The 24636-nt window shown below is 40.7% G+C and overlaps 1 protein-coding gene across 1 annotated transcript in view; it reads left to right on the top strand.

Annotated features, from left to right (window-relative positions):
• Positions 1 to 689: 689 nt before the first annotated feature.
• TSPAN12 (tetraspanin 12) overlaps positions 690 to 24636 on the top strand; it is a 72886-nt gene continuing 48939 nt past the window's right edge. Inside the window, exons 1-5 of the mRNA XM_024555161.4 lie at positions 690 to 834; positions 1075 to 1253; positions 2142 to 2274; positions 15143 to 15225; positions 16324 to 16459. Coding sequence (XP_024410929.1) covers positions 2209 to 2274; positions 15143 to 15225; positions 16324 to 16459 — 285 coding nt within the window. The 5' untranslated portion in view covers positions 690 to 834; positions 1075 to 1253; positions 2142 to 2208. The remainder of the gene's footprint in view (positions 835 to 1074; positions 1254 to 2141; positions 2275 to 15142; positions 15226 to 16323; positions 16460 to 24636) is intronic.

Here is a 24636-nt window from a genome sequence, read left to right as displayed (position 1 = left end):
TGTCAAAAATTATCTGCCCATATGCACGTGGTTTTATATCTGGGCTCTCGATTCTGTTCCATTGATCTACGTCCCTTTTTCTGCCAATACCATGATGTTTTGATTATCATAGCTCTGTAGTACAATTGGAAGTCAGGTTGGTTAACCCTTGTATGTGCCCTGACCAGGGCTTGAACCCGCAACCTTCGAGTACAGGGGGCAAACACAGTAACCAACTGAGCTATCCAATGGCAATAGAGTGATTTTTAAGAGTGAAACTTCTTCCAAAAGAGACTCTTTTTTTTTTTGAAGAATAGTCTCCTATTATTATTTTAATACTTCCTGAATTTCTAATTGAAAAAAATTCAAGTCTCATTACTATGTGAACAAGTCAAGGTAAATCACTCACTTAAAATTCAATCTTACTGGCAGAAAATTTTGAAGACTTCAAAAATATTTTCTTCCTCTTCTGGATGTCAGACCTGGACATGGTTACCCTGGTATTTACGTAAATGATATTAGTGCATTATGGAAGTAGGATAGAAATTAAAAAAAAAAAAAATCAGGGAGGGCTACAAAGCAATGAAAAGGATCATAGGGCACCAAGTTAGTGACAAATCACAGAAGGTGGTTCCCGAAAGGTTGTGAAAACTGGTTTCTCATTGCAGGAATTGGGTTGGTCCACTCCTTCACCCCCCTTCTCAAACACAAATATTTTCATATAATAAAAGCCTGTTTCCTTGTGGTTATAACCGAGCCTCTCCTCCTCCGGCACAACCATTTTAAAAGGGGTTACTGCGCGGACTTCCCTAAAGCCCCCGGATTTTCTCTTTTTCTGAACAGCGTCTGGTAGAGGTGAGGTGAACCTTCAGGGGCTCACGCCGGTGACGGGACGAGAAACACCCACTGGGCTCCAGCCCCGGCAGCCAGCGGCCCGAGCATGCGCCGAGAGTGGGTGCAGCTAGCCCTGGCTGCCGTCGCTGCCTCGTCCGGGCTCGGCGAGGACTTGGGAGGGACAGCGGCGCTGGGAGGTGGCTTACCAGAGACTTTCCAGCAACTGCTGCCCAGCACTTTTTTTTTTTTTCTTTTTCCCAGGAGGCGGCGGCGACGGCGACGGCGGCGGCGGCGGCGAGAGGAAGAGAAGGAAGCGTCCCCAGTTCGAACCAATGCAGCCCTTCGGCTTTGCGGGAGGAGCGTCCCTGCCCTGATGAGCCCTCTCCGTGCGTCCCCGACAGTTCTCCGGCAGGAGTGGAGAGCCGGGCCCAGCGCGGACGGTGAGTGGCCGCGTGTCCCCCGTCTTTCCTGCCCGCTGTCCCCTGGGCGCTGTGTGCTAAACTACTTAGAAGTTGCCTTTGCAACTCCCAGCCGCGGTGCTTGCCCCGCGCCCTGCCGGGGGCGCGCGGACCCGGTGGCGGGGCGGGTGACCGCGCTCGGCTTTGTGCTCCTCGGGCGGCTGGGAGCGTGGGGTCGCGGCCGCAGCCGGGGCCGGGGGAGGGGACGTGAATGACTAACCCGGTGCCTGCACAGCTGCACCGGCCCTAATTCCCCTGCGCCCCTCCCCGTCCGGGTCACCGCCCCAAGCTAATCCATCATTCCGGGGTCGAAACATCATTTCTCACGTTTCCCAGAGAAACTCTACTCGCCCGGCGGAACCCCAACTCAGCGCTGCGCCCCCTTCAGTGCCCCGCGTTCACATTCGAGGGAAGGGTTGGGGGATGCGGAGTTGGGAGGCTCAGGAACTGCCGTAATGAGACGGACGTTCGCACCCTCAGACTCTCTGGTGGCGCCTCTGATGTCTCCAAGGGGTAGTTTGGTTTAGAGCAGAGAGGTCCCCTAGGACAGGCGCGGATTGCGGGAGGTTTTAAAGAGCGTCTCATCAGAATGCAGACGACACCGCCGCGTGTCCCCTGAGGACAGGAGTTTACTGTGCGCCTTCATTCATCCCGGGAGTCAATCTTTTCTATTCTCGGCAGGTGTTATCTGAAGCCGGTTTGGAACTTTGGGTGGTTTAGGTTACTATTATAACTTTAACAAATGATTTTCGATGAAAAGGTGTCTCGAATGAACCAGACCCTGGACTCCGTTGAGGGTTGGCAGAGGAGGGATGGACTGAGGGTTTGGAGCGCGTTGGTGAGTCCCCTGTTCTCCCCCGCCCCCTGCAGATCGCTGCTTTGCCCTTGGGGATAGGATGTGGTGAAAGAATGGGGCTTCACCCTTCTGGGGGTCACAATGGCCAGAGAAGATTCCGTCAAGTGCCTCCGCTGCCTGCTCTACGCCCTCAATCTGCTCTTTTGGGTAAGTCAAACAGTTCTAACGCACCAACAGGTGGGGACGGCTGGACGGGATTTCCTAAAAGCCACCAAGGAATGCACCAAAGGGCGTGGCTAAGCATTAATTAACTAATTGCATGGGATCACACCCTCTATTTTTCAGAGCAGTAAATTTTGACCTTAAAATGTCTTTGATCTAGTTTGCAGTTCCATTTGAAAGAAGAAATCCACCCCTGGATACTAGTGGCAGTAAAATTAGACTTGAAGTTAATCTGGGGATATAAATAAATGCACGTGCTTGTACTTGTAGATAAGAAAATTATGACATACTACTTGGGGACATGCTTGTTTTCAGGAATTTCAGATAACTGCTCAAGCCATAAATTGTTTCCCTACGTCATCCTAGCCTATAAAACCTGGCTGTGGCAAGCAGTCTTACTGTGTTTGAAATACTTGGGAGATTTTTCTAGAAGATTCCAATCAGCCTGAAAAGGTGGTTTTCATGTAACTGTTTCTAAATTGGCAAAGTTTTAAGGAATTTTGTGTATGCTTTTGGAAAATCCCATAACCATTTAAGGAAATAAAATACATTAAATTTAACAAGCTCATAGAAACCTTTATGCCCAACGAGCTAGTGACATTTTATGCTTTACACCCAGGCATAAATTTTCATTAAATGTTATTAACAATCACATTATTATTTATAAAACTTTTGAGGAAAACATAAAAATGAACATTTTGTTGCTTTAGGAAGCTGTCATTCTTAAGCAAGTAATTTTTGGACAATTTTGTATTCTATTGATAACCTTAAAATTTTCTGTTAAAAATTATAATGTGTAACTTATTTATTTGGCTGACTGGCAGGCATTGGCCAGCCTTTTTTTGTAGGGCTGTTACATGTGGCCTCTAGAGGATGTCATTTTGGTGGAACTCCTCTTTCTGGACGGCTCCATTAATGGCACATTAAGCCTTACTGCAGTGAGTAATCTGACTGATAGCTGAACTGGCAACTATCTTTTTTTTCTCAACATGAAAATGAAAGCACTGAGTAGTTAAATTCACCACTTGAAAATGTAAAATCACTAATTGATCTTATTGCAGTTTTTAAATCCAAAAGTGTACAGTTTTAAGTGGGTCATTAAATTTTTGAACGTTTTTTCTTTAAAATGTGGATAATTATTATTCCATTTGCTAGTTTTTCATTTTTCTATTTTACGCTTTTTAATTTTAAACTAAAGGTATTTAAACATGACCCAGTTGAACTTCCTTATTTTGTGATGAGAAAACTAAGTGTAGGTTATTAACGAGCCAAAGGTGACAGTGCCAGGAGCAGATCTTAGCTTTCTTTCCTCCCAGGGGGTCCAGCCCGAGGCCCAGGATGGCTATAAATGGGGCCCAACACAAAATCGTAAATTTACTTAAAACCTTTTTTTTCTTTTGCTCATCAGTTTTCATTAGTGTTTGTGTATTTAATGTGTGGCCCAAGACAGCTCTTCTTCCACTGTGGCCCAGAGATGCCAAAAGGTTGGACACCCCTGCCAGACGGTACCCTCACCTGGATGATTATGGGGCTCTGCACCTTAGAATTACCAGGATTTTTGTTGTTGTTGTTGAACAAAGAATAATGCTTTGGAACTTTTCTTTCTTTCCTTGTTTTTTTTATTTAATCTTTATGGTATTTTTTCCCCATTACCATTTATACCCCCCATATCCCTCCCCCCCAGCAATCACCACACTGTTGTCCACATCCATGAGTGCTTTTTCCTTTTTGCTCAATGCTTCTACTCCCTCACCAGCCCTTGCAGCTGTCATCTGGAAATTTTCTTAAGAATTTGCATTACATAGGGGTGAAAAACCCAAGTCATTTAACAAAAATATTACTGTTCTGAGTAATGAAGTTTGCTTGAAAACACGTATTCCTTAAACTTCTGCAGAAATCTTTGTGTCTCCAAAGAATGAAATATTATTTCTTTTTTTTTTATCCTGCACTTCAACTTTTTCACTTTGTGTGGGTTCTGATTATTGAGATTGCTTTCCCTTTTCTCCAGCCCTCCTGGTCTCCCAATGCCACCTTCCTTGCAACAGAATAGTCCATGTGAGCTGTGTAATGTGGGTCCTTTTGTGTTTTTCTTTATCTCACACAAAGACATATTTACTCATACGTGCCCATATATTCCCAGTCATGTATATTCAGGTGTACATTCACGGTATTTTTTATTTAATTGTGTTTTCATTGGGATTAGAATCAGGAGTGGAATTGCTGTTAGAGGACATGTAACAACAGCAAAATAGCTAACATTTATGTAAGTTCTTATGTTTGCTAGGCACATGTGTGCCTCAGTTTCCTCGTCTGTAAAGTAGGAATGATAGCTTCTATTTTTTAGGGTTGTTGTGAGGATTATACTTATATATGTGAAGTGCTTGAGCTGTGGCATTAAGTACTATCTATGGAGCAGTATTAGTAACACTTGCGGTTGTTACTAGTAGTACTACTACAGGAATGATCTCCTGTAAGTAGATTACCAGGAGGTGGATTGTTAAAACAAAGGAATCCTTGTAGTAATAAGGGGAGGAATTGTTATTATTGTGATTAAAACAGCTACTAGCGTTACCACTATTACATTCCTTCGTCCCGGCAATCCTGGGAATCTAGCTCCTATAAATCAGAGCACCATTACACCCCATTACATGCACACAAATATTTGTTGCCCTCTTGGTGGTGTTAGGACAGTTTAATGTTTGCCAACCTGAAAGGTTTAAATCAGTGATTTTCAGCCTTTTTCATCCCACGGCACGCATAAACTTAATTACAAAAATCCTGTGGCATACCAAAAAATATATTCTATGCTTTGCCAGTCAGACAAAAATAGGTATAATTTTGATTCATTCACACCAGATGGCCATTGTTGTGTTGGCTGTTGTCATATTTTTGATTTGACAGTCTGAGGGAAAGTCGTGCTCCTGACTAAATAGTCAGGAAGTGCATGTTTTAAAAACGCTGGCGGCACACTGGTTGAAGATCGCTGGCTTGAAGTGTTGTCTCACTGTTACTTTATTTCTTACTTCCCACACTACCATTGAGCACAGCATCATTTTATATATACATGTATACTTATATACATATTACTTCATTTCATAATTTATATTTATTAAATATTTTCACATTTAAATTTAGGTTTGCACTATTGTTGATGTCATTTATGTTTTCTGTTGTTGCACAAGAAACACATTTTTATATGTTGTTTTTAATAGAATTCTTCTCTAGAATTTTATGCATTCTCTTATGTTCTTCGGTTCTTTTAAAGCACCTGCCTTTCTTGTCTTCGTTACAGATTTCTTTTTCCATGCTGACTTTTAAGATTGTTGTATATAATTAAAAGTGTCTGTGGGAGTTTTGTTGGAATTGTATGAAACGCATATGCTAGCTTTGGGGAAATTGGCATTATTCTGTCAACGTTAAAGCAACATTTGCTGATCCTTGATTTCCCACCACTACTGAATCAGAGGCAGTTTTCTGCCTCATGCCAGGCACATGCCTGGCTATCCTTACACTACTCTTTCATAGCAGCCCTGGAAAATAGTTGTTTTTTGTTTGCTTTTGTGACCAAGGGAAGTTACTCAGAGAAGTTCAGTAACTTGCTAGTAAGCAACAGAACAGAGATTCAAAGTCTAGTCTTTTCCCCCCAAGTGCAGGCAGAGTTGTACTGGACACAGTGGGTAATTTATTTGCAGCAAAGAAGTAAAATGCAAAAGATTTCTATGATCTGAAGAGAAACCAGAGTATTATTTTTAAAGTAACTTTTTTTTAAAGATTTTATTTATTTATTTTCAGAAAGAGGGGAAGGGAGGAAGAGAGGGAGAAAAACATCAATGTGTGGTTGCCTCTTGCGTACCCCCTACTGGGAACCTGACCCGCAACCTGAGCATGTACCCTGACTGGGAATTGAACCAGCAACCCTTTGGTTCGCAGTCCGGCGCTCAGCCCACGGAGCCACATCAGCTAGGGCTGCAGCAGAGAAGTAAACATCATCAGTAGGCAGGGATTAGCTGTCCACGTCTCACTCCAAGTCCGCTAGAGCAAAGAGCTTCTCAAACCCTCATGTGTGGACAAATCACCTGGGCCTCATGTGTGTTAAAATGCAGATTGTGATTCAGTAGGTGTGGGTTGGGCCTGAGAGTCTGCATTTCTAACAGCTCCTCTATGATGCTGATGATACCGGTCTCAGTGCCTCTTGTTGAGGAGCAAGGCTTTTGTTCTTTCTTTTCGTTCTTATTGGAATTAGAAGAACAAACCAGTATGGCACATGAATCCCACTTCTTCTAACAGACTTCACGTCCTGAATGTGGAATGGGTGATTGTTCTTGCCTCTAGTTTTGCGAGATTGAGAAGCCTGTCTTCTTTACCTCTGAGATCAAGAACTATAGTCTTTTGCTCTTCACTCAGCATTTTAAATAGACTTTTTCTGACCTGTATCTGCTTTACTGGTACCCTCTCCCCTTCGCTACCCCACAGGAATTTTAGAGAAAAGAAAAATACATCTTAACTGGGAAAATACTGGGGACGTATACAATGTTGTTTTGCTGTTCTGAGAATTGAAAATCAGAGTGAATTTTTTACAGTAACTATGTGTATCTTGAGCACTTAGTGTTTTGAGGTGTGAGGCGTAGAGGTGTCTGAGAGGGAACAATCCACAGCACATTCAGGACCGCGGGTGCCCTGCGTGCTCTTCATTGCTATGCCTCCGGCACCCCGACTTGCTATCTGTTGGTGACTCTCCCTCCTTACGAACAAGCATGATCCCCGTACAGATGTCCTGGGTTTCGCAGACAGATGCTGGACCTTCTAGTTTTGTCCTGAGTGTGTGGTTGGCTTGTCGTGGGCAAGGGCACACGGGACATGGAGCACGTGGGGAAACTGCCCCTACAACCCTTTTGAGACCATGATCCACATCAGGCCAAAATGGAGCAAAGAACTGGGTTATCTTTACTTTAAATTTATCCCACTTTTACTATTTAGATGGCATGTTATTTAAATAAATGAAAACTTTCCTTCTTTTAAAGAGAACTTCTATGGATTTATGATATGAGTGCCAAGAGTAATTTTCTGCTCTTAAAATATGGATAAATATGGTCCTCTTTGGAAATTTCTGAAACTGGTGAACACAACATTCGTCAAATATGTGTATTGTTCTCTAAAAGTGTAATATCACATTTGTAGTTTTATGCTGCCATTTCTCTTTAGTAGATAAGAACCATTGTTTTTCACTTACCAATTACTAAAGATAGTAGCAATAGAGAGGAACTACCCGGATGTAATATAAAAAGAAACGTACTATAAAAGAAAGCCTAAAAGGTGGACAGGAAATCTAGTTCGGGCTTTGGGAATATATGCAAGGCAGAAGGAACAGGAACAATGCTGTTTCTCTTCTGTCAGCTATCTGTAGTGAACCTCGTGTGCTGGACCCACGCAGACCCTGAAGGGGGTCTTGGCAAGTGGACGGCATTTATGTAGCGGACAGCATTCCCACAGCATTTATACAGTCATATTCAAGTGCCACTTTCTCATAGATGCCCCCAACTTTACACTATGACAGGCTTCCAGTTTTCTTTAACTCTTCCTAAGGAATAGTGGAGAACCCTCCAACAAATGTTAGTGCTTTTTAGAAATAAACTCTAAATAAACTTTAGTCTCAGGGGCAAAGCCGATACATTTCTTTTTTATGGGTGGCTCAGCAGGGCAAAGATGGGCAAACTGCACGCTTAAGGCATGCCTTCTGAGGAGAAGAACGAGGAGGGCTTCTTGGAGCACATCCCCGCTGCTGCAGCCCCTCGGTCATTTGTCCCCCCTGAGAGTAAGCACATCTGAGCTGTCGGGGAAGTGAAAGTGGACTTTACTCTCATTGGTCTGCACAGGAGCTGCAGTGCAGAAGGGTTTACCCTTCTCTGACCTGCAGCCCCTAAAGGGTGATCAGATAACTTGTCATGGAAACCAGGGCAGTTTTGGTAGTGAGGGGAAGGGGATGTTGCTACTACTAACTATTCCAGGACAACAGGGACTTAAAGCCTGGCCAGAGCAGGATGTATGGTCTCCCTGTCCACAGGGCAGCATGCTGACCTATACAAATTATTAGAACAGCTCCTGGGTGCTGTTGATTTATTCAGCTCCAATTAATAGATGTTGGTGGTTAAATGATACCCAGAAGCAATCTCCAGAACTCATTTCAGCCATCATTTACAGCGCCGTTTTTCCCACAGCATTCTCAAATAGTGTTACTTTGCCTGTTCGCTTTCTTTCTGTTGCTCATCCCAGGTAGAAGGGAAACTGGTTAGGTACCAACTGACCAAGAGGTGGAGGAGAGCGGGCGTGAAACAGATGCTACTGGGAAGTACTGGCATTGGGCTGTGAGCCTCCACAAAATCAAGGATTAATTTACCTTTACATTTCAGTAAATAACAATTTGAATTTTTTTTTAAGAAAAAAGGGAATTTAAAAAGAACCTAGTCCATTTTCTCCATTTTTAAGATGAGCAAACAGAGGTTGGGAACATTTGTATTGCTTCTCCAAGTTCTCTGCAGAGAGAGAACTGTAACTAAGTTCCCACCTCTTTCACATTCTGCTATTTCTAATGATCTGATATAAAAGGATAATTTCAAGTAGGTGGTTTTAGACATCTGTCAGCCTGGAATGGAAATAATTGTTTTCACTGTCAACTTATATGAGACTATATATTATGCATGGCAGACAGAGGAAGGATTTGAAGATCTATTTTTTGACTGTGACCTTACTATTTGGTGGAAACTGTACATAATTTAGGAGTGGAATACACGTAGAATTCTGATTTAGAAAACAACGTGATTCACTACTTGTTCTTACGTAATTAGATTCAAGCAGAACCAAAATATATCTCCTACACCGAAAATTTCACACTTATAAATATTTATTGAGAGCTAGCATTTTCTAAATGTTTTGTAAGACAGAATGTGGCAAATGTCCTGCAAGTAATATATTAAATACATCTCTCTGAAGTAATATTTGTGTTATTTACTAAACATTTCCTTGAAATACAAATAATATTTTGCAATAAGGGAGAAAATACAAGGAGCTATAAGCCTAGTAACATGATAACTACAATGTTCCTAATAATGTAATCATCATGAATGAGAGTTAAAGAAGTATTTTAATTTTGAATAGTAGTAGAAAATACCATGGTTAGTAAGAGTCCTGAATTACTTGCATGATTACTTCTAGATTTAATGCATCAGGGTTACCAAGGTACCTCATCTTGCTTCAGCTCAGTTTCTTGCTATAGCTTGCACTCTGTTTGTTGCTACTGTTATTATTTTCTCAACCCTGGTGAGTAAAATCACTTTTTGAGAATGAAACTGTTCTCAGACATTTAATGTGGATGGAAATAATGTCATAATAAAAAGCAGTTATTCTCAGAGTGCCTTGTTTACTAGAAGATAAGGGTTGATAGAATTTCTTTTGACTAACGTCCTGTGCCCAGCTACGATGCTTGGGTAACAACCACTGTGAAAAATACAGTATGGCCAAGTTGGGCACAAAGCTTGAAGTTTAAAGGATTTTTGAGAACACTTAAGCCAGCTTCTAACCTGACATATAAATCTTTGGTCTTGTAATTCAGCAAGCACCTCTCTACTGGAAAACTTCTGGTGATAGAGAGCTTCATTTTCTTAACGCATCTCATAATTTTTCTCAAGCTTCTAATAGTTAGCTTACCTAGCAAGTTGAAATCATCTCCCTTTACTTTTTCTCATTCATTCATTCATCTAATGTATTAAGCCTCGCTGTGGGGCCTGGTACTCTGCTATTGGGTGGGGCTGTGAGCAGTGGCTTGTGTCCTCTAGAGGAGTGAAGCAGGTGGGTAAAAACAGTAGATAACTGTTCTGTGAAGTCTGTGCATGGGCCCTGACTGGGGAGGGACGGTGTTGGGAGAACGTCTTCATACTCTAGCTAGTGTTTGACCTGGTCTTTCAGGATACGGTGGCTCTGACCACGGGGATGGAAAAGCTAGGGCAAGGTAGCTAGCACTGCAGGCGGAGGGAACTGCATGGAGGCTTTGGGAGATGTGCATGGTGCATCCCGGGTACATGCCAGCAGGATTTTTGTCATTTGTGTACAGAATGCGTGTGGGAAGGAGCTGGCAGGAAACAGGTCGAAGGGGTAAGTCAAAGAGTGACTGAAGAGAGCCTGTGTGCCCTGCTGAAGGCCTTAAACTTTATTCTCCAGGAGAGAGTTGGGCGAAGTGGAAGTGAGAGCTGGGGAGGAGCCGCAAGGGGCAGCTGTTAGGGCTGTATACGCTGAAGAACTTGATCTCTGTTTTATAAAGCTAACGAAAGTGTGAATTTGAGCTGCAGTCTCTGAGCAGGAGAGTTCTATTATAAGGTGATTGTAATTGTCTGACCAGAGATTGAGGGCATGCACTGGCCAGGAGTGGCAGGAAAGGGGCAGGGATTCACCAGACCTGTTGCCAGACTTGAAAGTAATTAGATGTAAGACTGAGGAAGAGGGAGAGGTTCAGGCTGCCTGCCAAGTTGCCAGTTTATGTGATTAAGTGTTGATTATACCATGTACTGAGATGGAGAAAGTGGGGGAGGGACACGTAGGTTTCTAGAAGAGTGGACATGAGCAGTTTTACAGATGTCAAAATCGAGAATGGCCGTGGAAGTCCAGAAGGTAGCTGTGTCACCGTGCTTTTGCCCTTTGTTAGACCTTCAAATATGTGAAGGCTCCATTTTTGGACCGGTTTTGCAGTTGACTTGTCTCTTAAGCTGACAGAAAGGTTAAGAGAAAGCCCTGAGGTCAAAAGTGACTTGAATTAACAGTAGATAATATATATTAGAATCCTACTCTGTTTTTCATCATATAAATCCTCTATGAAGTTGGTCTTATTATAACATTTTATATGTGATGAAACCGAGGCTTAGGAAAGATTAAATGATTACCCAAAGTCATACAGCTGAAAAGGAGCAGAACCGGTGTTCCAACCAAGGCTTTTTGATGTGATGGCTTCCCACAGTCCTAATGGTCAAGTTCTTGTGCCTTAAAATGACCTCTAATACTCTGTGATCTGGCCCCTGCCTGGCTTTCTGTTCTTACTGTGTGCCTGTTTCCCTTCTTTGAATGTGTAATACCTTCCACCCTGGGACCTTTATTGTTCTCTGTGACTGGAATGTTCTTTTGAATCTTCCTTTCCCTAATGAACTTGATAATTATTCTTCAGATCTCAGCGCTCTTAGAGAATTCCCTTTGACCCCATGGAATAGGTCAGTCACCCCAAAAGGAGTTCTTATAAAAACTTGTGTTATTCCTCCCCAGTACTTATTACAGTTGCAGTTACACATTTATTTCTCGGATGAGCTGATTAATGTGTATGTCCTCTCCACTTAGCAAATTTCACTGTAGAATGGAGTTGGTGTCTGTTATCACCCATCTTTGTACCTCCATCACATTGTGTGGCAAAGAGCAGCTGATCAGTACCTATTTTTCTGAATAGAAGAGTGACTTCAAAACGCATGCTCTTAACCATTCTCTCACACTAGAAATATTTTTGGAATATGCCATTTATAATAAATACACTATTTTGTTATAAGTGGGAGAACTATGTGTAATTACAACCACTGATAATATATTATACAAATGAAGAATCTGATAATTTTTTGACACCTTAGAGCTGTGATATTGCAAATTGGGTAAACAGCCTGTAAAAAGGTAGAGAATGGAGAAACCAAGATCAGTTATTACTTTGAAAAATGATAAAGAGAGGAGAGATTTATAACTGCAACAGAATTTGAGGTAATCAAATAAAATAGCACATTCATAGACTTTCTTATTTAGACTTTCTAAACTTACAAAGACCCACATATAGCCAAGTAGAGAGAGAACACGTAGCCTCAGATTTAATTAGGTAGCGAGTCCATGGTCCCCTGCTAGGCCTGTGTGTTTCAGTAGGTTCTGTTATTATTTAGGTATGGTAAGGCCAACACATCAGGAGATGACTGGCATTGAAAAGGTAGTTTATTATACTCACAGATCCCAAGAGAGTACATGTCTCATCACAGCAGGCCAAGAGGGGAAGCACTGGCATCCATCTCAGGGCACAGAAGTGGCGGGACTGGGCAAGTACTTTTGTGGTTTCTTTGAGAAGGAACAGGCAAGGCAGGGTAAGTAAATTTTGGATTAGCTAGTTCGAATAATTTCCGCAGCTTCTAGAGTGTGGGGAGTGCCTCTAATTGACTGTCATTGGACCTTGGAGTGATTAGGGGAGGTGTAGAGTGGCCCAGAGTGAGAAAGCTCACTCAGTAAAGGAGGTGGTGGGGGTATGGCCTCTGGATTGGTTGGGTTGTACTTGAGAATGGAAAGCTCGTCCTGGGAGAAGGACTTGTTCCAAGGGCTGGTGGAAGGCAGGCTGCCAAGGCAAGGTAACTTGGGCATATTATCAGTTTGTCCAGACCAAGGTGTGTCCAGCATAAGCACGTAGAACAGATGTTAAAATATCAAGTTTATAGAAGCTAGAAGCATGGTTAATACACTGTGGCTGACCCACTGGCTAACTTTTATTAGGTTTGCAATCTGTTCTTCATTCCCAACAGTAATGAGGGTGCTGATAACTGACCTAATTCTCCTCTGAACTGTGGTCCCAGAGTTCCTAACCTGTTTTAGCCATTGGCTCCTGAGCCCCCATTCACCAGTGAATCCAGGTCAGACCTCCGATAACACAGACTACCTCCTCCAGCTCCACCCTGCCCGCCTCCCCTTTTGAAAGGAAGCCTGCATGCTCTGCAGGCTGCTCTCACCATCTGTGGAATTTCTCATGCTTGTATCTAAACTTGGAAGGCAGTTGATGACTGAAGGTAAAGTTCCAAAGACCAAAGGCCTGGATTTGGATGGCAGCTCTGCCACGTAGTCTGTAAGACCTTGAACAGGTTATTCACTTCTCTGTGTTTCATGGTACTTTCTACAGTCTGTAGTTACCTGGTTTATATATTTATTCCTTGTGTCCCACAGGAGGCTTCTCAAAATCTGGGATCTTGCTTTTCTTATTCATTGTCGGGTCTCTGAAGTGAGCACAGACAGTGCAAAGCAGATAGTGAGTGCTGATAAGTATAAGGCGCATTTTAGAAAAACTTTCATCAAAATAGAAACAATCCTCAGATCTTAGGGGTTTTGACCCTCAGCTTTTGGAAAAGCTTTCAAGGAAGACTTATTTTGAACTTGTTCTAGATAGTTGCTTTTTTAACGAATTGAATTTTGGACAGTTTCAAACATATGCAATAGTAGAAAACACAGTATAATTAACCCCAACCAGCCCTTTCAGCAATTGTCAACATAGCCCCCACGGCCCGTCTAGCACCCTTGCGTCACCATCACCTGTTATTCATTCAGCGTATGTGTCTAAAACATAAGGATCTTTAAAGAAATTAATGCTCTTGCCATATCTGAGAAAATAAACAATGATTTCTTAGTAGTTTCAAATATCCAGTCATGTTTATCCCCAGTTTTGTAAATGTTTCTTTGTGGTTGGTTTCTTTGAATAAGATTTATACCAGGTCAATATATTGCATTGGGAAACCTCTTAAATCTCTTTTAATTTATTATGGTTTCTTCTTTCTTCTTTTTTTCCCCACTTGCCATTTTCTTTTTGAACTGAAGAAATCAGATTATTTGTCCTCTACGTTTCTCATATTTTTGACTTTGCTGATTGCATCCCCATGGGGGCATTTAACAAGTTTAAATCTATTTCCTGTATTTCCTATGAACTGATAGAGCCAGGGGCTGGATTAGATTCAGGTTTGACTTTTTGGTAAAGTATTTCACAGGTACCTCTGTGTACTTCTCACTGCATCATGTTGGGAGACGTACCTGTTTTTCTCCTACTAAGACTGATCAGTGGGGTCTGGTATTTTATATCAGCCTGCTCTCTGCATTCTACATTTTCACATAATGCAGTGGTTCTCAGCCCTTACTATATGTTAGAACGTCTTTCGGGTATTTACACATTTCTGATGCCCAGGCCCCACCTTCAACAATTGGCCCAGGGTGGATCTGGGCTCGGTAATTTTTTTAATAGTCCTAGGTGATTTTGATGCACAGACATGATTCAGAACCACTGACCTGATAATTTTTGTAGCCATTGAGGATCTTGGCCTACAAATTCATTATTCAGAAGGGGTTGTTAAATAGTATTATTCTATCATGCTTTCTTCACTAGCAGATATTCATCTGTAATAACTTTCATTAAGTCTTTGGTTCTTTAGTTTTTATAGAAAAGCTAGGACAAGTATTGCATTCTAATCAGTTTTCTGAATAATAAATTGAGTACCCAACATTCTACAAAGGCCACCAGTGAGTTTTGTTTAAGTGAATGTGAATTCATAGATTTTTAGCATATTTGTTTCAAACATTGAGTTCATTATTATTGCTATTATTTTGATGCTCAAACTGTTCAAACATTAGCCAATGGAAGCTCTTCCAAGTTAGCGCCTGTGACTTTTTTTGACAACACCAGTAGTATTCAATTGCTTCCTTGCTTTTACATATGACATATTTTAGGCATATCTTGTACATTTAATAATTTAATTGTTTTGTGGCCTCTTCATCTTGTGCAATTCCTGTCCTGGACCTGGAATCAGTCACTTAATAGTTTAGCTGTATGTGTTCTATTTGGTGACATCCTATTTAATGGCTATGTCGAGATTACAAAATGGCATGGCAGATATTTAAAATAAAAGTGAATTTCAGCAGGTAGTAAAGGTAATTAGGAAAAAGCATAATGTGCAACGACAATCTTTTTTTTTTTTTTTTTACTATTAATCTGGCAGAGAATGTCATATAAATCCTTAGTAACCAGCTTGTATTTTTTTTTCTCTAGTTAATGTCCATCAGTGTGTTGGCGGTATCTGCTTGGATGAGGGACTACCTAAATAATGTTCTGACTTTAACTGCAGAAACAAGGTAAGCTTTACAAGTAATGACTGCTTTTTTTCATCAGATTTCCTCAGGCAATAGCTTCTAGGTAACTTGGCCCTCAGCCATTCAGAGGGTATTGCGCTGGCTTCCTTTCACTTGGAAAGTTTTCCCTGCCCATGGCAACCTTTGCCACAGCCACTAGTACTTTCTAGCACTCGCATTAAGGTGCGCCATGGTCCTAAGAGAACATTCCTCTCCTCCTGACAGTATTTCATCTCTGACATATTTGCATATAAAGGACAGCAGAGCTACTTTACAAAAATCGTCGCCAACCTTGTTACCTTCATATTCTTAGCTAATGAAAACCAAACCCAGAAATGCCATTTTCTTCTCAAATTTCAAACGTGGGTCCACTATCCTCACCGGGAGCAAATTACTCAACTTCTCCTACCCTCAATTATTTCGTCTCTGAATGGGGAATGTAATATATTCCACTCTGAGGTGTCCTGATGATTAACTGAGATAAGTTTTTGAAATAGGTTTTTGTAAAGCCCTTTCCATTACCATTACCATTATTACAGTGGCGTGTAATAACGGTAATGTTTGTAACTCTCATTACTCTTCCTATTAGGGTCATAGTTAATGAATATTTTCACAGTTTTCTAGTAAAAACCATCTCTTCTCCTTCATTTTTCTTTTAATATAAACCAGCTTCCCTTTCACATTTGGGAAGGCTCAGTTGTTGGCGAGAAAGAGCTGCAAGTGGGGTCCCGGATCAGGGAAGAGGAGGGAGAAGGTTCTTCTCAACTGGGGAACAGCGAAGGGTCTGGTGTAGTTTCTTCAAGTAAAGGCTTCAGGGCTCATAGTGGATCAACTTCTTACTAAGGACCCTTATCTTTTATTTTGAATGAGTTGAAGTTGGAATGTACCATGTGTATAAACAACTAAACAAAACAAAACAAAAATAGAACAAGCAAGCACATTGGGGATAGCACAGTGATTCTGAAAATAGTAATACAGCCATCGGCTTTGAGGTATGATGATTGAAAGATTATTAATGCAAATCATACTTGTGTCTTGTACCATATCTTGGGTGCTTTTTGATTATATTTTCTTTGTAATGTGACATTATTGTTCTTTCAGGGTAGAGGAGGCTGTCATCTTGACTTACTTTCCTGTGGTTCATCCGGTCATGATCGCTGTGTGCTGTTTCCTTATCATTGTGGGGATGTTAGGATACTGTGGAACAGTGAAGAGAAACCTGTTGCTTCTTGCCTGGGTATGTGTTTCTATCTTCTCTGTTACTGTTACACAGGCCATTCAGTAACGTGTTGTTTTTCCGTAGTGCCTGAGATGATGTGACTAGGGAACTATGACAGCAGTTCTCTAATCTGTGCTAATTGTTCAACTTCCTGTGAGGAGGGAAGCTTTTTCTCCACGAGAGACGATTTTAATACAAGTATTTTCTTTACTTAAGTGATGAGCTATGAAAATATGTGTTCTACTTAATTTTTTCACTTAGGCTATGTGTTGACATTTTCGTTCAAAAGTATGAGGTTTTTCCTTGCATCATGGATCTTACTACCACTCAATACGTCCCTTGGAATTGGAACCAAGAAGTCATAATGGAACTGTTTCTTTCTCTCTTCTTTTTAAAACCAAATCTGCCATATAAAGTCATATGGAAATTCAGGTGGTCAGGTAGCAGACGGACGTTATGATCCTGGCACTGTCTTTATATAGGTTAGTGGATATAAGTGAGTCTCCGTTTCTGTGGCCTTAGTGGTTTTTTATTTTTTAATTCTGAAAGAGTTGGGCCAAATTACTTCTTTAATTCCCTTCAACATTCAAATTCTGTGATTACAAAAATCTATGCTTAAACTTTTAATTAAAATATTAGCAAACTCTCTCTTAATTTTAAAAACCTGAGTCAATTAAAAATATAGCTTACATAGAGATTTTTTGAAGTGCATTGAATGTGTAAAATATTACATGTTAGTGGCGTCAGGTCTTGAGGCTGCCGATATATTTGCAGGTGTATCAGACACCCCTCAAAATTAATTCATTGAGTATATTCCTTTCTGTGCAGTAGTTCTCAAGGCTAGTTATGCATTAATTCCTTGTAGGGAACATAAGTTTCTGTGTGCTCATATGCTGGATCTGGGCAGGAAAAAAATCCCTGAGTTGTAGCATTTGCAGGTTTCTGTGAGGTAAATACTCCCAGCGTGATGGATTTTAGGCTACTGACACGGTATCAGTGAACGCAGAGCTGGGGAGAGATGAGCACAGATTGGCTCTCAGGAGCCAGCTTCTGCACACCAGTGCTTGACTGGCTCCCACCCGAAGCCAATTAAAACGGAATCTTAGTGTGAAGCTGAACTAAACCTTTGAATTTCACAGGGACAACCTGTGTTAATGTTTTCCTTGGCTTTTTGTGGGGGATAACTCTTTAGGTCCATTTTTAAAAAACAGAATCTGCTGCAGAAAACAAACCACACTCAGAGAAGGGGAACATGCCCAGTGCTTCACTTCTCTGCACTTTAACTGAATGATAGAAGGGTTTGGAACTTTATTTTGCTTTTTAAGATATTTGAACAGTAATTTAAACATAAACTAAAGGACTCACTTCATATGAAACTGATAGCTTAAAGGATGGATAATGTATTTTAAACTAAAACAAAAAATCCTCAGAATCCTCTTTTAAAACCACAGTCTCACAATGATGTTTTATTTATACAGACAATTTAAGTATTATTGCTATATTTCCCCTCCCCACAACTTGTATGACTGGATGGTCCCTGGATTGTGAGATGGGGTGGGGTGCATAGCATGTTTCATGGAAGGAAGGCTTTTAAGAACATATTTTGAAAACCATGTGTGCATCCCATTACTCTGCTTGAATGCTAGTGAAGCAAATGGACAAAGAATGTAATTTGGTCTCTGCTTGAGGCATAATGAGTCATAGAAACTCGTACACGACAGGCTAGTGTATGAGACTGGAAAGAGCTTTAATAAAGGTGACATGGTTGACTGAGGTTCTAAGGGCCATTGACTCATTCATTCATTTATTCTTCAAATATTTATTGAGAATATAGGCAATACTAGTTTCTGCCAAGAGACCAGTGTATATGATAGACAGACAATTCCACTGCTCTTGATAAGTCCTTGAATAGGGTTTGCACCAGGTGCTCTGAGGCAGAGGAGGAGCTCCAAGCTCAGCCCCAGGGTTCCCAGCACCTCCTTCAGGAGGATGACCACGTACATTGATAAGGCTTCATCCCATTCCCCTTTCCTTGTTGGCCTCCCTCTTTTTCGCAGAGCAACTTTTGGTGCATTGCTGTCCAGTGTGTGCATCGTGATTGCTCCTTCCCATTGACTGCCTGTGACGTTTCATTCCCCATTGCCATTGGGCTGCTTGTCGTATCATAGCTAGTTTCCAGACCTCACTTTGTCTGAACCCAACACAACTTTCCCCTTGCTAAAGAATGATCCTGGGTCTCAAATCCCAATTATCTGTCACTCATAATCAATCTGCCTCTGATATGCTTCTCAGGCAGTTTCTTTTCTGATTTCCTTTCCAGAACCTCCTTGTCTAAGCAGTTGCCAAGTCCTATCAGTTCTGGATCTACAAGCTCAGGAACCTGTCCCCTCTTTTCTACTCTTATTTGGAATGTCCAGATTCAAGTTCTCCTGACTCCTTACTGACACAGTGCAGAGCCCCCTAATGAAACTTCCTGCCTCTGTTTCCTCTGATTTACCCAAAACCAATGCTATCCGTTAATATAATGCAACAGTAATCATGTTACTCCTGTGTTCCAAAACCTTGAAAGACTCCTGGTTGGGTAATGATTTAGTGATGCCTCAGTTTTGTATTAGTTTCTTCTGCAATCAAGCCTTTGGCTTCCATTTTTAGCTTTCTTACCTACTTTGTTAATTCTCTGGTCACACTGCATCTTCTGAGCTTTGAACAAACTTTTTTTTTCTCCATTTTTCCCTGCCCTTATTTTTTCTATCTCTTTGCTAGGAATTTCTTTTAATACTTTTGTTTCAATACTTCCAGCTCATTCAGAAAGGGGGAGAGATTAAGCAAACAAACAAACATACACTCAAAAAAACTGCATAGACAGAGAACATTATGGTGATTGCCAGAGGGGGAGGGGGAGGAAGAAGAGGATAAAGGGGGGGATAAATGGTGGTGCAAGGACACAACCTGGGGTGGAGTACAATATACAGATGATGTATTATAGAATTGTACCCCTAAAACCTAGATACATTTTATTAACCAATATCACACCAATCAATTTAATAAGAAATAATGAAATACTCAACAAGCAAATGTAAACAAACAAAAAAAGACTTGTCCAAAATACTACCTCCTGATATCATAATAGTGGCAAAGATGATGATGCTAATCAAAGCAGTGAGCATTTCTCAGGTACTTACAGATGCTGCAGAGGTTTACATGAAATTTTTTATATGAAGTTTTACATGAATTGATCAATTATGTCCTCTCCACAACCTAATGAGATAGATACTATTACTATTACTGTAATATAGATGAGGACATGAAGCACAGATTTGCCTAAGTCTGCATAGCTAGTGAGTGGAGAACCTGGTGTGCCGACCGTGGCCATCCAGCTACAACATCACTTTTTCACTCTGTAGTTTCTGCCTTTTCCTAAGTGCTGAACATATCTCGCATTCTATAAAACATCTGCCCTGTGATCTTTTGTTTTAAATCTGACAACAATAATCTAATACAGATAACTGTAAATGACATTCAGAGAGGTTCAGTAACATGTCCAAAGTCACTCGGCAATAACGGCTTTAATGTTTCAGACTGCCAAGCCTGTTCTCATTGGGCTTTACTGATATCTCCAATGATGCTTCTCAGCCTTTGTAGTCCAGTGCATTTCCCCTATTATAAATTTCATTTTTTATAACCAGATCAAACCACCAGACTACAAACAACTTGATAATATGAGCCATTCACTTTGCCTACTGCTTTAATACATGTTTACTAAATTGAATAATGGACAGGAAATTAGAACAGTGTGAGTTGGGTGACCAGCACGTGGGATGGCGGATGGTGCCTGGGGAGCAGTGAAGAGTGAGACTTCACGGGAGGAGCCTGGCTGCTAGATAGGTTTAGACTCTGAAGGGAATGGTTTGTTAAATGCAGGAAAGCTAGTATGACGTGATCTTGTAGGTCTTTGGCCCAGGTTTGCAAGGCAGCTCTCGTGATTTCTTTCTTTATGCCCTTTAGCATTTTATCCTGTTAAAAAAAATGTAAGGACATTTCTCATCAATATTTATTTATTTTTTATTTTTCAAATAGAAGCAAAAGTTTATTTAGAAAGTCAAAGAGGCAGAAGAAGTGAACCATGGAAGAAGTGAGCCAGCTGGGCCATGTGGGCTCAGGGAACAAGTTACAAAGACAAAAGAAGGTCTACTTGGGACCTAGGAGGAAAGAGTCAAGGAATACGTGTGGGGAGAGGGGCAGTGGGGGAATGTGTGGGCGTGCTCCATGGAGAAAGCTGCCTTTTACTTTTATTTTGGATGTAAATATTTAAACAAGCAGAATACATTCAGTTCAACCTATCCATTTCCCTGTATTCAAAGTCTTGTTTCATGTAAAGACCTGTAAACCAGATTAGCAGGAGGAATTTTTTTTTAAGACAAAAAGTATCTCTGAGAACCACCTTATCTCTTAAATGGTTACTAAAAAAGAGCTGGCAACTGGGCTGTGATGCTGTGATGTGGACCCTGGCCCATGGGATCCCTGTGTTGTGGCAGCAATGGACAAATTCACAGGGACTACAGAAATCTTGTGGAGAAAAGGGACGGCATGGCCGCTCTCTAAGTGAGAGAGAGGGTGAGAGGGCCAGAGAGACAGCCCAACCCCTGCTTGGACAGGCTTTTATTACTTTTCTGGGTACATTACATTGAGGATGGTCCTCATTTACGATGCACAGGTTCACTGTAGGTTATTACCTTTTACAGATAACAAAGGAAAGAATGTTGCTAATTAATTTAAAGAGAAGAATGTTACAGATCAAGGAGGAAAGTGGTTGAACTGGTTACACTCCATGCTTGGGAGGTTTAGCAGACTTTAGGAAGTTAAAGATACTCAGAAAACTGCTTCAATTCAGGGTGAGGGAGTTTTAGCAAAAGCAAGTGTCATAGCAGCCTAGGTACAATGTAGGCCTGATTCCCCACAGGAGAACCTGTCTGTGGGTGTGGGTCTCGTGTGCCTGACCTTGCTCCCCACTGGCTTTTCTGAGTGGGGGCTGGGCTACATTTCCCACACTTGGAGCGGTTCCCTATAATGCTGTTCCAGCAATCACAATGCCATTATTCATCGGACTGATCAAGAAAAAGTGAGAAAGCCTCAAAACAGAGCTCTATAACTAACCTACCCTCCCATCCCACCTTCATCTCTCAAAAAACAACTCTTCAGTGTAAGAGGACACCACCCATAGGAAAACACTTCTGGTGAACCTGGGTCATGAATTTGACCATCTATTGAATTATAGATGCAAGTTGTTAAAATGATTTAGGTTCTGCAAGTAACATATAGGACATCCAATGAAATTTGAATTCCAGATGAACAGTGAATAATATTTTAGTGTAAGTGTGTTCCATGCAATATTAAGATATAATGTACTAAAACATTCTTCATTGTTTAACTGGAACTTGAATTTAAATCAGCATTCCTGTATTTTTATTTGCTGAATTTGGCAGCCCTATACTGACAAGATTTGTTCTTAATAAATAAATGTGAAATTGTCATAGGAGAGAAATTTTATATACTTAAGTGAGGAGATCAGGAATAATTAAATTTTAATTATATTGGGAAAACAAGCCAAAAATGACTAGGAAAATAAACTTGATCATGCAGTGACTTTCAAAGTAATTTCAGCAGCAGAAATTCTTTCTGTTTAAAAGAGAAATTGAAGCTAAATGGAAATTGGTTTTAAGCCTTAGATGGGTGCTTCCCACGGCTTTCAGCTATAGACCAAATGGAATTCATTTGTTATTGCACTTCTACCTTGCTATTAACATAGGCATTAGAAAAGCTGTGCCAGCTCGGGGGGAATGTAAACAGATTGAACGACACGTTTACAATATTGACAACAGCTGAGTGTCGCCATCAGGAGATCGCCATTTGTCAGAGTGGGATGCTCGTATATTGTTATCTCCTAGCCCACCCCAACTAGTCAAGCACTGGTCAGAAATTCAGTTGGACGCGTGTCACATATTTAGGAGCAGTACCTTTTAAAGGGGAAGGGTTCCTTATTTTCAATTTTATTTTCAAAATTTTCATATGGCTGTTGATTGTGTGGAAGCTTTTCTAAAGCTTTCTTAAAATATACAGTGATTGAACCAGATTTGAAATGATTCTCTTAATGAAAATCAAATAAATTGTTAATGGTCATGAAGAAATTAACCATTCTCAGTGATTTTTTATCCCCATTCTCAGTGTTTTTGTTGTTTAAAATCATAATATGAAACTGGAATATCTTGACATAGTAATTTTCTACAGACTCTGTTTAAGGCCTTCTCTTTAGTAATTATAAATTTTATAAATTTTACAATTTTAAGTTAAAATTGAACTTGAATTTAATATTTTCATTATTTTCTGTTTATAATTTTGGTTGATAGCTTAGCAACTTTGTTTCTAAATCAAGATTCATCGTATCACTGACCGCATGTTCAGCACATGCCTAGTGTTTTACCCTTGTTTTCTGGGAAAATACTTAGGGGAACTACATGTGGTCAGACTAGTTTCACAGACGAGGGAAATCAGGATGCCCAAAGATACACATTTGCTCACTGTGATTGTTGTCAGTAGCGTGCAAACGCTGTCTGATGCTCAAAGCCCACATGCATGTTTCACCACCACACTGCTATTATAATACAGTTAGTTAATTCCTGGCATTATTTCTGTAAGAGTTAAATATGCTTCGTTTATAATTCCAAGGCATTCAGTCGTTATTTAACTTTTTAGTTATTTTGTAATGTCCTTATTATGAAAGGAACTCTGAAAGTTCTTCCATGGTTCAATCTCATCTTGTTACAAAAGGAAACTGCTTCTCCTTTTCTTTCTATGTTCTTTCCTCCTATTCCCTTTTTCTTTCCTTTCCCCCTTTCCCCTCCCCGCCTCGAACTTATATTGAGTACCCAGTCTGTGTTAGACACTTGAGGGACAAAGATGAAAGAGGAGAATACAAAGAAAATAACAAAGGAAAATACAGTTGTAAAGTTCTAAATAAATTGCTGTGGGAACACAGAATAAGGAGAAGTTGGAGGCTACTGGCAGATTTCATGGGAGAATCTCTTTGAGCTGGAGACTGAAAATATGTTAGAGCTTTCTGGTGGAGAAAGGAAGGGAAGGGGCTTTAGAGCAACGTGGAGATTATGTGCAAAGACAGAGGAATAAAGGAATATGGCACATTTAGGCAAAACTTAGAAATGCAGTGTGGCTATGGTATCAGTGCACAGTGACCAACACATGAAGTAGTCCAATCGTGAAGGTCTTTAGGAGAGTCTGTTATTCTGGGGTTGGTGTTTCTAGCATGGGATGAAATGCTAATGTTTAGGAAGGAGGCACTGCACTGGGAAGTCCTGTTAGTGGTCACACTGTAGTTTTCAAAAGCCACGGATGGAGCTAAGACTCTGGGGAGTTGAGGAAGGCAGCTGAATTCAGTCGACTTGCTGACATAGAATTGCAGATAAAGAATCGCGCATGATAGTACTGTTTATATTATTTGACATCAGGAAGTGAATTATTTAATATTATGCATTTTTCATATAATAGAAACATATCCTGCCAATGTATGCATTTTATTTTGCATGTTAACTAGAATTTTTTAAAAACCATAGTTGTTAAATGTTAAATGTAGTTGTTAAACTCACAAAACTCTCAGGTAGAGGAAACTGAAGACAATTTAGGCAGATGTAAATCTAGGGGCTCAGTTTATACATCTCATTTTTGGTCGCACAAGAACCTAAACTGAGCTCCATGACCACTTCTCTGTCTTAAGTGGTGTTGGTGTGCCTGCTTCTAATTATGCCCCAGAAAAGCATGTTGTGTCAGGGACTGGGACCCAAGACAATTGTGTGACCTTAGTGTTGGGTGTTTGTTAAAGGATTTTGAGTGCTCGTTGGACTTTTTGTCTACTTAGGAGTTTGAAGTATGAATAGTTCAAGTATGTATGTTTCTGATTTTTGCATAGTTTGGTGTAATCTGTCATAGAAAGCATTTTAAGCTTTATTGTATACTATTTCTTAATATACATGTTTGAGATAACTTTGGTTAAATGTAAGCCATGTAAATCTGTATCCATCGATTTGATGACTGTTCTTAGGCTGTGCAGAGTTCAAAGCCAGGTATGTCTTTATCAGCACGTGCTACTGAAAGGCTTATCCAGCTGTGAATGCTGGTCACCAGTT

The sequence above is a fragment of the Desmodus rotundus genome, chromosome 6 (assembly GCF_022682495.2).
Source record: "Desmodus rotundus isolate HL8 chromosome 6, HLdesRot8A.1, whole genome shotgun sequence".
Classification (NCBI taxonomy): Eukaryota; Metazoa; Chordata; class Mammalia; order Chiroptera; family Phyllostomidae; genus Desmodus; species Desmodus rotundus.
Note: the sequence above shows the minus strand (reverse complement) of the source record. Positions and strands in the feature narration are given on the sequence as shown.